At 41.5% G+C, this 12,677-nt stretch overlaps 2 protein-coding genes across 4 annotated transcripts in view; both read right to left on the bottom strand.

Moving 5' to 3' along the window:
- Nucleotides 1-2,253, bottom strand: part of iqgap2 (IQ motif containing GTPase activating protein 2) — a 40,216-nt gene extending 37,963 nt beyond the window's left edge. For all 3 annotated transcript variants that reach the window (XM_071539887.1, XM_071539886.1, XM_071539888.1), the window contains exon 1: nt 1,977-2,253. In XM_071539887.1, coding sequence (XP_071395988.1) covers nt 1,977-2,022 — 46 coding nt within the window. In that variant the 5' untranslated portion in view covers nt 2,023-2,253. The remainder of the gene's footprint in view (nt 1-1,976) is intronic.
- A 4,971-nt stretch (nt 2,254-7,224) lies between these two features.
- The window catches only part of sv2ca (synaptic vesicle glycoprotein 2Ca), a 22,082-nt gene continuing 16,629 nt past the window's right edge, over nt 7,225-12,677 (bottom strand). Inside the window, exons 4-12 of the mRNA XM_071539901.1 lie at nt 11,139-11,272; nt 10,566-10,655; nt 10,001-10,111; nt 9,778-9,866; nt 9,105-9,269; nt 8,796-8,929; nt 8,395-8,601; nt 7,938-8,097; nt 7,225-7,408 (exon numbers count right to left, since the gene is read on the bottom strand). Coding sequence (XP_071396002.1) covers nt 7,225-7,408; nt 7,938-8,097; nt 8,395-8,601; nt 8,796-8,929; nt 9,105-9,269; nt 9,778-9,866; nt 10,001-10,111; nt 10,566-10,655; nt 11,139-11,272 — 1,274 coding nt within the window. The remainder of the gene's footprint in view (nt 7,409-7,937; nt 8,098-8,394; nt 8,602-8,795; nt 8,930-9,104; nt 9,270-9,777; nt 9,867-10,000; nt 10,112-10,565; nt 10,656-11,138; nt 11,273-12,677) is intronic.

The following is a 12,677-nucleotide window of genomic DNA, read 5'->3' as shown; positions in this document are numbered from 1 at the left end:
ATATTGATTTCAACCATATCGCCCAGCCCTATAACCAATCCAACCTAAATGCCTGGTAAGAGAGCCAAGTGTTACTGTAGCCTTCCAGGTTAGCCTACATGATTCAGAGCACCCCTGTTTACCATAGCCACTGATTCATTTAAAATCTCAGACCTTCCATAAATGAGTCGCTCTGGGGGTCGAGTCAGTGGTTCATCAAAGCCCAATGTCTGTAATTCTTTACTCGGTGCTGCACTCCGGCCTCTATGGAGAGCTTGGCTGAATCTTTTAAAACCAACAATTGCTCTCCTACAGTCCGTCTCCTCATCAGCCACCTGCATAGACATTAGACCACTAGGCCTCAATAAAGGGTTGGTGTGCAGTATCACGCACATGTGAAGAGAGAAACAGTCACGTAGCACACACACACATAGGCAACATACTGGAGACACAAGCAAAAGGCCAAACACACACACACACACCAAGGGGTGCCGCGCCACTGGGGTGAAATCTATGGCCTCATGACCACAGTATCCGTCCATACCACTGAAGGCCGCTGGCCCAGCTGTGTTGTTGGAGAGGACGTGAGTGTGTAAACACTCCGCTGAGAGGCGTAGGATCCCCAGCACAGCCGTTACACCGTCCGCACACTGACTCACTCACACACTTCCTGGATGGGCCTGTCTGCACTCTTGCAGTAAGGGTTATATTTAATCTGCAGGAAGGTTTTGCTGCATTCATCTGTCACAGGATCCCTGGACCCGAGTTATGAGCTCTGTGATTATGACTCATGCTTTTGTTTGGCTGAAGGTTTGTTCTACCTAGACTTTTGGGGCCTAAAGGGAACTACAAATCAAGAGAGACCAGGATTTTAGGTTACTCCATTTCACGGGCAAACCCATAAACTAAGGTTGGTCGGGCATTTATTTAAGCAATTCCAGGGAATTACATTGCTTTGCTCCCTCAACAGCAATTACAATTGAAAAAGCATGCAGGAGGGAACCGTACTTGGGACAATTTTAGCCTGTTTCTCACAAGTTTCAATAACTTACCCAACAAATTAAAGAAACATTGTTGGCTCAGAAACACTTTGTGCACTTTTTAAAGGGCTAGGTGCACGCACACACACACACGCACACCTCTTTTAGATCCTTATAAGTTACTATAACGTTGAGCCAGCAAACACCCATCTATGACAACAACACAACCTGCGGCAGCTTGAAAGAACAGACAGTGTTGAGTAATGAAATTCAATCTGCCAAGTCAGAAGCAAAAGACAATACTGTATTGATGACACAATTGATTGGTCTTATCTCTTTAAAGTTGTACTTTGCTCTCAGGTGTCAGTCACTGATAACAGACTGAAGTAAACTTTGGCTAAAAGCAGTTTTCAGACTTTTTAACTTGAGATGTACTGAGGCTTATATTGACTTCATTTGGCCCAGTTACATTCTTGAGATATTCCTGAAGTCAGGTGTAGAGTTAATAGTTAACCTATGAGAAAAGGCCTTCTGTGTAGACAGGCTGTTGTGTTGGCTACCACCATTAAACAAACCTAAATATCACTGTGCTGATTTGTGGGCACTTTGAGAAGGAACACTACAGGAATACCAAGTGTGTCCAGAGGTTAAACTGTAGAGCCCGCAGGCCATGAGCTCCAGCATCTCTCCTGACCAATCCCATAGACTTCAATGTAAAATCATCGACCTGGGCTCCACCACCTAAAACCTACCAACGCAACCTCTGAGCAAATAACAAGGGCAAATTTCTCTAAATGCCGAGATTGTCAGTGATTGCTCCACCTACTACTGAAGGCATCCTGCTGTTCAGTGGAGCCAGGTGAAGTGGTGCTGCTGAACCACCTGTTCCTCATCACAAATTCCTCTAGTCTCTGAACAGCAGGTAGCTTTGCATGCGTGCTGTTTATTTCATGATAAATAAAACAAAGACACACAAATAGGTTAGCTAGAAAACCGTTACAAGAACGCCCAACTTACTTCCATAACGTGGTTTTTGTAAAGTTGCGGTTTCTTCATGGTACATCCTGCCTTGTTTCCTCCACTTCTGCACTCGACTGAACTCGAAATAACGTTAGCAACCACCGACACAGCTACAGCAGAAAGACAATGTGCCGCGCCTCAGGATATTGATGTGAATAAAATGAATGGTGTTGCTGAAAAAAACCGAGAGAGAGGGTGTCAAGCGATCTTCAAAAGTTTCATGAAAGTGCCAACTGTCACTTGCGGCAAATAATCCCCATGGCGTCCACTTTGGCGTGACTCCTGACCGAAAGTGCTCTCAGTCTCTACTACCTTGCAGCGGCGACACTCTCCACTGAAATGATTGACAGGGCGAAATATAATGTAGCGCCTTGCTCCACCTGGTGGCCGTAAAGGTGACTTCTGCTGCATTCAGTGGTTAGAGGAAAGATGGTAGATACGAGATTCGTACTTGAAGATACCTCATCTTACAGGTGGTAAATACTAGCAAGTTCAATGGACCCCAATCAGGAAATATCTGTAGTACAGTATAAGGAATAATAAATTCATGTCAAATAAAACGAGCATAATGTATTGTGCAGTATTAGTCATTTTGTAATCATTCACGTCAGGACACAATTACTTTTGCCTGTGTTTTTTGTGGTTTTTCCTGTGGTTGGCATTGCAATGTTTGCCATACCACAAAAAAATACATATAGTTATGAATGTGTTTGGAAATATGCTTCAAATATATACAAAACAATGGGTTATTCTAACACATAATACATACATACATAATATAATATTCTAGAAACTGGAAATACACGTTCTTTCTATTCCCTGTTGACAACATGTATCTGCAGATATATCCGAATATATTTTGAATCAATGTCATACATCTACAAAAACTGTACGTTTATTGGCCACCAGTTCAAACGAGTTAACACAAGTGGTTATGTTGAACCATCAAGTCGTTCTGACGATTTGACCTGAATGCAGCATACAGCTGCCCTGAAGCAGACCCTGAACTTTCAACTTAAGTGACCCTCCAAGTTGGTTTTATGGCCCTCGGGTTAAGGGTCTTGATCATGTGACACGCAGCTGCTTTATCTTTTGAGATGTGTCACCTATTGCCTGTGCAGCCCATCCAAAGTGTAGCGACCTACAGTATAAAAATCTTTCAGCTTTCAAAGCCAAACACGTTCTAACTTTGCATGTCTTTGCCAGTTTACATAAACACGAATATATCAATGAATCACGGATGTGAAAAGTTTGAGTTTAAATGCTGAGTCAGTTAATACATTTAATTATTTTTTTCCCCTTATTTCTACTGAGTTTTGAAATCGTCCACTAGGTAGCAGCATTAGTATGAGGCAGTGAGTGAAGTATGCATAGGAAACCCAGCTGTGTTTATTGTTGTTTGTGTGTGTTTGGTTGTGTTTGTGCATTTATCTATTTTGTATGTTTATAAAGCAAGTTTGTGAAAGTAGCCATGTACAACTGCAAAAAGCCTGAAGACTAAACTTTATTCTGTGTTTCTATCATCACAAGTGTTTGTTTTTCTCCATGTTTGTAAGTTTGTCACAAAACAATTCAAAATTATGTTCTCTAAGCTTTCTTGCTGCTTCTAGTTAAGTAGGCTACACCATCATTATATATGAATAATCTAGAGATTAATTCCACCACGTGATATTTTTAAGAAATGGGTGTGAAATAAATGCACTACATCATTTGCTAGAGAACATAAATTTTATTTTATATATGTTCAAAAGCAGCACAGTCTGCAATCCCTGCCTTTCCAATTTCTAACATTATTCACAGGGCATCATTTGGCAAATATTTCTTCACATATTTTCACACTTATGGACCTTTGAACATACAGCCATCCTATGACTGGCATGCCCTTCACAATAATATACACAATTTTATTCTCCACACACATTTGTTTACCTCCATAAAACGGATGAACAAAACCTTACAAGAGTGATACATTCACATTTTTTTCCTCAACAAAAATCTGAATATTGCCATCATTTTCTGCCAGAAGAATTTACAATAAGAACACAACATAAGTTGAGCACAAAATAACAGAAGTTTTCCTACACACATGCAAGTTTGTGCACACACACAGTAGCGGATGTACATGGGGCTTGAAGCCAAGGACACACAGAGATGTACAACAGAGATACAGTGGATGGACTTATCGCTCGGACAAAGCAGGAGACACATGAGTCGATCGAGGAGCTTAGACACATTTAACCCAGAAGTCCACCAATATCAGCTTTGATATGTACAATATGTACAAACATGTGAATGCAAACACAGGCCCGCATTTGTGTGTATGCACGCACACACACACTCACACACACGTGCACACGCGTAGTCACTCAATCACTCACACACACGCACACACACACACACAAATACAGTACATATAAGCAATACCCCAAATACCTCAAACTTGACAGGTAATATATAATTTCTCCCCAATAAAATACAACAGGTAGTTCTGCCACTAATTAAGACGCAAGGTTGTAACACACCCAGACAACCACACAGATGCAATCCTCATGTTTTTCTTGCACCCTGCTGACAGCATAGCTCTGTTGAGGCAGCAACAGGAGTCAGTAGCTTTGGTTTGACACTGGGCTAATGCCATTGCTTTTTTATGTCAGTGCTACTACATTTACTCTTGACTCTGTATGCCGTACTTTCATTTCAAAAATAGTAAAATCATATTGTCGAAAAATATCTGTCGCACATTAGCAGCACGCTTCATCACATCTTTCCCTTACAAAAGGTGAGGTTTAAGGAAACATAAACGCGTGAACCACTTGGAAGCCTGTGTTTTTTCATTGAATAGCCTTGAGAAAGCCAACTGCAGTACAAGGGCAAACTACCTCTACGCTGCAATCACAGATACCACAAACACAGAGAAAAGCAGGAGAACACAGGCCATTAGCCACAGAAAATACAAACTACAGGCACAGAATAAATGAGAGTTGTAGATTGAAAGCAAGTAATGGCGTGTTATACTTTCTAAGCCATGTACGGTGCCAGGCATTCTGACATTATCTGTAATGGTATACATTGAGATTCTGATGTGGTGCGATAGATAATAACTAAGAATAAAGTCGTGTTTACAAAGTGTGAGATTATGACATCTTTTAAGCAAAAAGCCTACACATTAGTGACAAATGACAGAGCTCAAAACTATCATCCAATTTTGTATTTGTTTCACAGGCTTCATTATGTGAAAACTATGCAAATCTAATTTGTAGTTGAACACAGAAAGGTGAGACTGACATACAGTATGTTGCCCAGATGTTTTTAGATACTAAGCCAACAAAGCCATTTTTTTTATCAGAGGTGCAAGCTATTACCCTTCCTGAAGAGGTGGGTGTCGTTTACTTTATTTATTTTTTTATTTATCTTTTTTATTTATCTTCTATTTACTTTATTTGCAGTAACGCAAATATAGCATACCAGTTGGTCATGGCTATATTATGCTCCATTGTTATCTTGGACAAATCCTTGAATTTACTGTAAAAAAAAAAATGGTTGCATGGAGACAAGTGTCACACTGACTTAGCTAAGGTCTTCAATTTCCCAACAACCACATGATTCACTGATTTTCTTTTGAAAGGCTGGATCTTTTGAAACTGTGCCACTGATATTAATGTAATGATAGCTTGTTTGCATGTGATTTATAGTATAAGGATCTATCTCAGGATGGGATAAGGCTTTTCTCAGAAATAGAGCAAAATAACCCTTTTTCACAATACAGACGTCCAACAGAAGAGATTAAGGTTAGGGCAGAAGGAAAAGGTAAATTAGTTCACCACCTAATATAATACTGTATATTGGCCACATATAGCTCCACATATACACACAAACACACAAGGATAATTTTCTCTATACTTCCTATTCAGTTCCTGTCCATTCCTTGTAACCTTTGGACGCCACTTGACTATGGGGAGAATGCTCCAGTTAAGGAGAGGCACATTTAAAAAAGGCCATTCAGTACTTTGAAAAGGAAGCAGCATGACATGTCATTATCAAAGTCACTGCCACAAGCAAGATCCAACACAAAGCTAAATCAGAATAAGCCCTCATCAGAGAGCCTTTGTCCAATAATACAACACATGGAAGGGGAGCTGGAATAACAACATTTGGACAAAATGAATAATTCATGATTCCAATTTCCATAATAAAACAGAAGAAAATAAAGTTAACATCATCGGATTCAGCATACCATACAATTAGTGGTACAACAAAATACAGTTTTTCAATATGGCCTTTTTTATTCTTGGTTGGGTCGTTAATGCAAAGGGCTTGGTGTCCTACGTACATTATCTACTGTAAATAGGTTGGAGAAGCCTGAGCAAAAGTCATGCTGAACAAAATGCAACACTGTGCATATGAATTGTTGGACTGAGTGCATCCACTTCCTCTCTGTGCATGTGGTGTCTGTTTATGTGCAGATCAGAGAAAGAAAAAGAGTGACAGAGAGAGTGTGTGAGTGAGTATTATGTCGTTCTATTCTAAGACGCGGGTCTGTGCATATATAACGAATATGTGGCTGTTTTGGTATTTGTGTATGTGGACTGTCTGTAGTCTGTCTGTCTACAGTATGTCCTGTGTATGTGGGTCCTATGGGCAGCCAGCTGTCATACAGCTGTGTCGTGTGTCCGCTCTGTCTGATCATCTATTCCCTCCGTTGTCACACAGCAGGTTTGCTGTGCTCATTACAGCTTGTTTTTCACTTTCCTCCCCATCTGGCTTGTCTTAATAAGACTGTATCAATATTAACAGCCTTGAGCCGTAACCACGCTGTGACTCCACACAAAGCTGCAACCGTAAACTGTAACCACAAAACTCAACCAACCTCTCAATACCAAAACCTCTGCAACCTCCCAACTCTGCAACCTTGGAATACGTGTTTGCAGATTTGTCGTGAAATCCCCTGATAATACATTCACAAAATGACTGAGGCTGCTCTTGACTTATGAGGAATCGAATGTTTCTGCTTTGTACTAAAAGTCATTTAGTGTTAAAAGAATGCACAGCATTGTAGTGAAAAGGTGGAGTTGCTATCAAAGTTTGCCTTAGACCACGGAGGTACGTAAGCCAAATCTGAGAAATTGTGTTAGATACGTATGAACCAAGCCCTTTGCACTCCTTGCTCAACGCTCCCTGGGCTTCCTCTTGGTGTCACCCAGGTTCTGTCCGGGCTTTATCCCAGCCGAGGAGTGCCGCGCCGGTGTTACATGAGGACATTAGCCCTGGTGTCAGGCAACCGCAGGCCCACCAGGCCTCCGGCCACCAGCACAGACGAGGCCATGAGGATGGGGATGGCCTTGGTGATGCCAACAAGAGAACCAAAAATCAGGTTCCCCAGCACTGCAGCCAGCTTGCACAGAGCGTTGCAGAACCCAAAGCCTGTCCCTCTGGAGAGAGAAAGAGTCAGGGGAGTGAGGAGGCAATGTAGAGAGAAACAGTGTTTAGGCTGATTGAATTACTTCTTAATTTTTTATGTACATGTACATGTACATTTTTCTTTATTTCTACTATTTTTCACATTTTAGAATAATAGTAAAGGCATCAAAACTATGAAATAACACAAATGGAATTATGCAGTGACCAAAAAACTGTTAAACAAATCAAAACTATCTTATATTTTAGATTCTTTAAATTAGCCACCCTTTGCCTTGATGGAAAGGCAAAGGCTTTGGAAAGAAATTCATACACAGACATCAACTTGACTATTTATATTTGTCTAAAGAATAAATTTCAAGCATTTAAGCATAAGCCTTTAGATCAAAATGGCTTTAAGATAATGAAAAACATAGTACATTCAATCAAGCGTGTCCAAACTTTTGACTGGTAGTGTATATGCATAAATAGGCCTAAACGAGTATGTAGGCAAGTATATACTCATCTGTCATCTAGTATATACTCATGTGTTGCTCCACTCACCTCCTGTCTGTAGGGAAGGACTCAGTTGTGACCACATCCAGGGAGTTCCAGGCTGAGATGCTCAGGCCGTTGTAAAGGCACAGCATGAAGATCATCATGGACTCACTGGTGCCGAACCACAAGAAGAAACAGCTGATGCCTGACAGGACCATGGAGCCACCTGATGGACACACAAACAGAGTGAGAGAGAAAGAGTGAGGGAGCAAGAGAGAGTTAGCGCACGTGAGAGAGAAGGAGAGAGGGTGAATAGTGCACATGACATTCCTTTGACTAATGTTCAACAAAATGGCAGGGCCTAATCAAAATTGCCCTCTCATACTCTGTGATGAATGCTACATCCATAGCATGAATCATCTCAACATCCTACAGTCACTGTTAAAACAAATTACTGCATCCACCCACCCTCCCTACACACACACAAACATGCACCCCTGCCCCCAAACCCCCCTGGCCTTACCCAACATGGACAGGCGTCCGATCTTGTCCATGAGAAGGGCGGAGACAATGTTGCCAGGCAGAACAGCCAAGGTGCCCAGGAAGTTGATGAAGTAGACCCAGTAGGCACTGTAGTCGTCATCGAACGTCATCTGGCAGCCTGTCTTGTTGTGGGTGAAGGTGCTGTTGATCACCTCTGTCCCATCGATCAACTTGGAGTCATCGATGTCTGCCCAAAACATACAATACAATTTGACTGAACCTAACACGGCCAATCACTGGACAATATACAGAACATTGTCTGTTTTTTACCATGATACACATTCGCCTGATGTATCTGAGATTCACAAATGACATGCCGTACCAAACCTGTGCGTTCAGGTCAGAAAAAGAGTAGTAATCATCACTGAATCATCGTCTCACCTGTGTTGAAGAAGAATGCTCCAATGAAAGTACAGTTACGGAAGAAGGAGCCCACCGATGTCACATCGTCAAAGTAGCAGTTACGAAACGTAGAGTCAACAAAAGTGACTGACTTCAACTTCATATTGATGAATCTGAAGAGGCACAATGACATAACGTTCTCATTTTTTCACCACAGTCATCATAGTTTATCGTCAGTTAAACTAAAGTGTAGTATCGGCCAACAATTTGATATCCGATAACTATGTTCTCACTATAAATATGTTCGTGGTTACTTATAAGGGCTTTGTGAATAGCATCATGTCTGACCTGTCATTAATGAAGAGGCCGTTGGTGTGTATCTGGTTTTCCAGGGTGAAGTTAAAGGTGAAGTCTTCGATGCGTTCATTGTTGTGGGTCTTCACCTTGGAGGCGTAATCATCTGCCTGGAGGTGTTTGATGACATCAGGGAACCAGACTGACAGGCCGTAGTACCTGTAGCCAGCAGGATGCAGTAATGTCAGGATATAAAGATGAGTTAGGGTCTGGGTAAGGGTTAGTGGTGTTTTTTTGTATTGCCAACTGATCAGCTTGATATTGTTTGATTTTAGACCGAGGTCTGACAAAAACAAAGACGGATACACTGACAAATGTACAAACAGACAGACAACAATAGTGGACCAGAGAACATCTTAAAAAGTGTTTTTTTTTTTTTTTATCTCTGGCTGCTTTTATTCCCATCTCAGCTCCCACTGACACACCAATAGACCAGTATTGATCCAGAGACCATGATTGATTCAGAGACCATGCAACTTCTACACAGCAGAGAGATCAAAATGACAGAAATGCAATGTGGCCGCAAGCCTGGCTGCCTAGTGCTATATTTCCTGACCAAAGAAATTAGACTTGTCTGATTTCTATACCTTAAAGTGGAGAACTGGAGACTGCTGAGAGCATCACAAGAAAACAAATCAAACGGCTCAAATGACATCAAAAAGCTCACCCAAATGACAGTGTGAACCACACTATGGCTAGCCGCATCATGTTCTCTCGCATAGGGTAGTTGAAACACTTCATGAGGTTCAGATAGATCTATAGAGAGACAATAGACAAAATTATAGCTTATATGCAGTCAAAAAGAAAGAAATGAGAGCCACAAAAAGACAGATGAACAGCAGGTGAGAAAACATTCTGTAGCAGTAAAATAGAAAATAGAAAATATTCACCCCATGTATTTCAGCCTTGATCCTGAAGAAAACCTTGGAGACCGGGTTGCCAGACTCTGACTCCATTTCCACCAGCTCATCCAGCTGCTTTGGGATCTTGATCCTGTTTACCTGGGAAATGAACCATGGGAAATAGAATGCTAATTACAGCAGAGCACTATCAAGTCCAGTCTGCATTCAGGGTACATTCAGGTTTCACCTTTACCATGGTTTTTCACTGTATTTTTTTCTGCGTGCTCATCCCCAGTTGTCCACAAGACTGAAGACACAATTGCACATGAAGCAGAATTTTTAAATAAGCAGCATCAGAAAGGTACATGTGCACAGTGTGTACTATGTGATCAATTCAAGTAACATGCATTGACTAAGAGGCTTTCTCAAAGTGCACCTCAGGCAGCAAATAAGTCTGAATGACACAAAACAGCTTTCAGAACCTTCATAATTCAATACGATCCTGGAGAGAGCTTTAAAACCTGTCCCAGCGGTGGCAGAATATAAGCCTCTTTGCTTCCTTAAGCGTACGGAAACCCGGCCAAGGCAGCGCACAGGAGAAACAAATACTCACGGTGAAGACTTTCTCTGGTTGCCCACGCGCTCGCATGTTGGTGTCGTGGATCTGTTTGAGGATCATCCAGGCCTCGTCATGCTTCCCCACCTGACAGGAGGGACGGCGAGGGAGAGAGAGACACCGAGATTCAAATTCATGGCATCAACACCAGCCTCGCCGTATTCAGGGACAGCCATGCTCTCACATGTGCACACATAATGCTGCTTTGATTCCTCCAAGATGGACTAAGATGACGGGAGTCACGACAACGATGAGTCATTTTACTTCAAAGGGTAGTAATTATTCTACAGCAGCAAGCCTACTGTCACCAATCTATGGGCTTCTATTTTGCAAACACATATAAGACCAGGAGCATGGATTACAGTGAAATCAAGGCCTCCAGTGTTTTTGGCTGACTCATACTGTTTATGTTAGTGTGATTGTTAGACATCTGTTGGGAAATGACCAAGTACTTCCAACTTGTCTGATGTGCATTCCTTCCAACTAATGCAGCAGATTTAGGAGGGATCCAATATATCTCATCTACATGTATGGTGCATGAGCTGTATACATTGAGAAAAGTCAGTTTACCTCAAGGTAGAACCTGGGACTTTCGGGCATGAAGGTGAGGGCCACCACAGCACAGACACAGGGCAGAGCACACACTACCACAAACACCCTCCAACTGTGAAACTGATAGGCTGAGCCCATGCTGAAGCTCCAACCTGAAAACAACCGCATACAGTAAAATCAGGATAGGGTAAGATAGATAAGGCTGGCAGACATGGCAGAATAGGGAATGAATGCATTTTAAATACTTGAAAAATACATGAAAAGTCCTTCATTTCTATTATCTTACAAGTAATGTGTTCCCTTTTGAGGTTCTATAAGTGTCTGGTGAGGTAAATCAAGCATACCTCATGTAGGTCTAATATTGGAAAACATTTTTGCACAGATCTACACACTAATTATTCTTATGTCAGATCATTTCAGTTGTACAAGACCTGTTAAACCCATAAACCTATTGGTTGGGTACAGTAGGGGACCTAAATAAGAGCTATGGCAACAAGCCAATTCAAGAACAAAATGAACCTGTGCATCACATTCCTGTACATCTATGCCATCCGCGTTTGTTTGCTGATAGAGCCATGAGTGTCTACATACATAGTCAGTCTCTCGTACAGTAAATGATCCTGAAAATAAGTAATTATTTTTCTGAAAGGAAAATCACTGGAGTGGAGTTTTCTGGCCGCAGCTGCTCGGGTCTCCGGCCGGATGCTTCATTTTCAACAATTCCCAATGTGTCATATTGATGAATTAAACCACACAAATGCACAGTGCACCACTTGAAACCAGCAGGTGACTATTTACCCAGCCTTCATGCAAAGGGGCACAATCAAAGCAAATATGATTACTTGAATAGCCTTGAAAAGGTCCCTTGAGGAAGTAGGGATTGAGATATATTAGACGTAGATACTGTATGCTTATCAGAAGGGGGGACCGGGCCGTTTGATCCGAGAGGTTGATTATAAATGATGTTATGTGAACCTCATACTGTGAACACAATACATAGCTGTAAATAAAAGACACCATTTAAATGAGAGCAGTCCACAGCCGGAGCAGCAGTGATGTATAAGCTGAGAGATGAATGGCTGTGTGGAGAGAGCGGAGAGCAGCGCACAGGGACGGGTTAATTGAATGTGTAGGAAAGGAATTGAGTGTTTTCTGCTAAGTTAAATCTTGTTGCACCTGATCTCAGCCCACAGGCGCTCTCCCAGACTCATTAATCATTGTAACGCGCGCACAGAAGCACATACACACACATTCACAAAAGGAGACACACACACACACACACATACACAAACACATCCCCACAGAAAAAAAGACTTGCATTAATAGGAAAAAAAGCACAGAAATGAATAACGTGAATTACCATATGCAGATGACACTGACACCACTAACAGAATGCCAAGTGTAAATATGCACACACACAAGTAAACACACACACAGATATACACTATCAATTTTCTTTTCCCTTTTGCCAAATGACACTTATCCTAGAGCATTTAAAAATCATTTTCTAAATCATTCAGTTGGAGAAAGGAGAGCAGGGTATTAATGACATCTAAT

The sequence above is a fragment of the Centroberyx affinis genome, unplaced genomic scaffold (assembly GCF_046629955.1).
Source record: "Centroberyx affinis isolate AG114_WGS23_722 - 3 ecotype Tasmania unplaced genomic scaffold, CSIRO-AGI_Caff_v1 ptg003531l_1, whole genome shotgun sequence".
NCBI lineage: Eukaryota > Metazoa > Chordata > Actinopteri > Beryciformes > Berycidae > Centroberyx > Centroberyx affinis.
The sequence above is the reverse complement of the archived record's forward strand: the minus strand, read 5'-3'. Positions and strand labels throughout refer to the sequence as shown.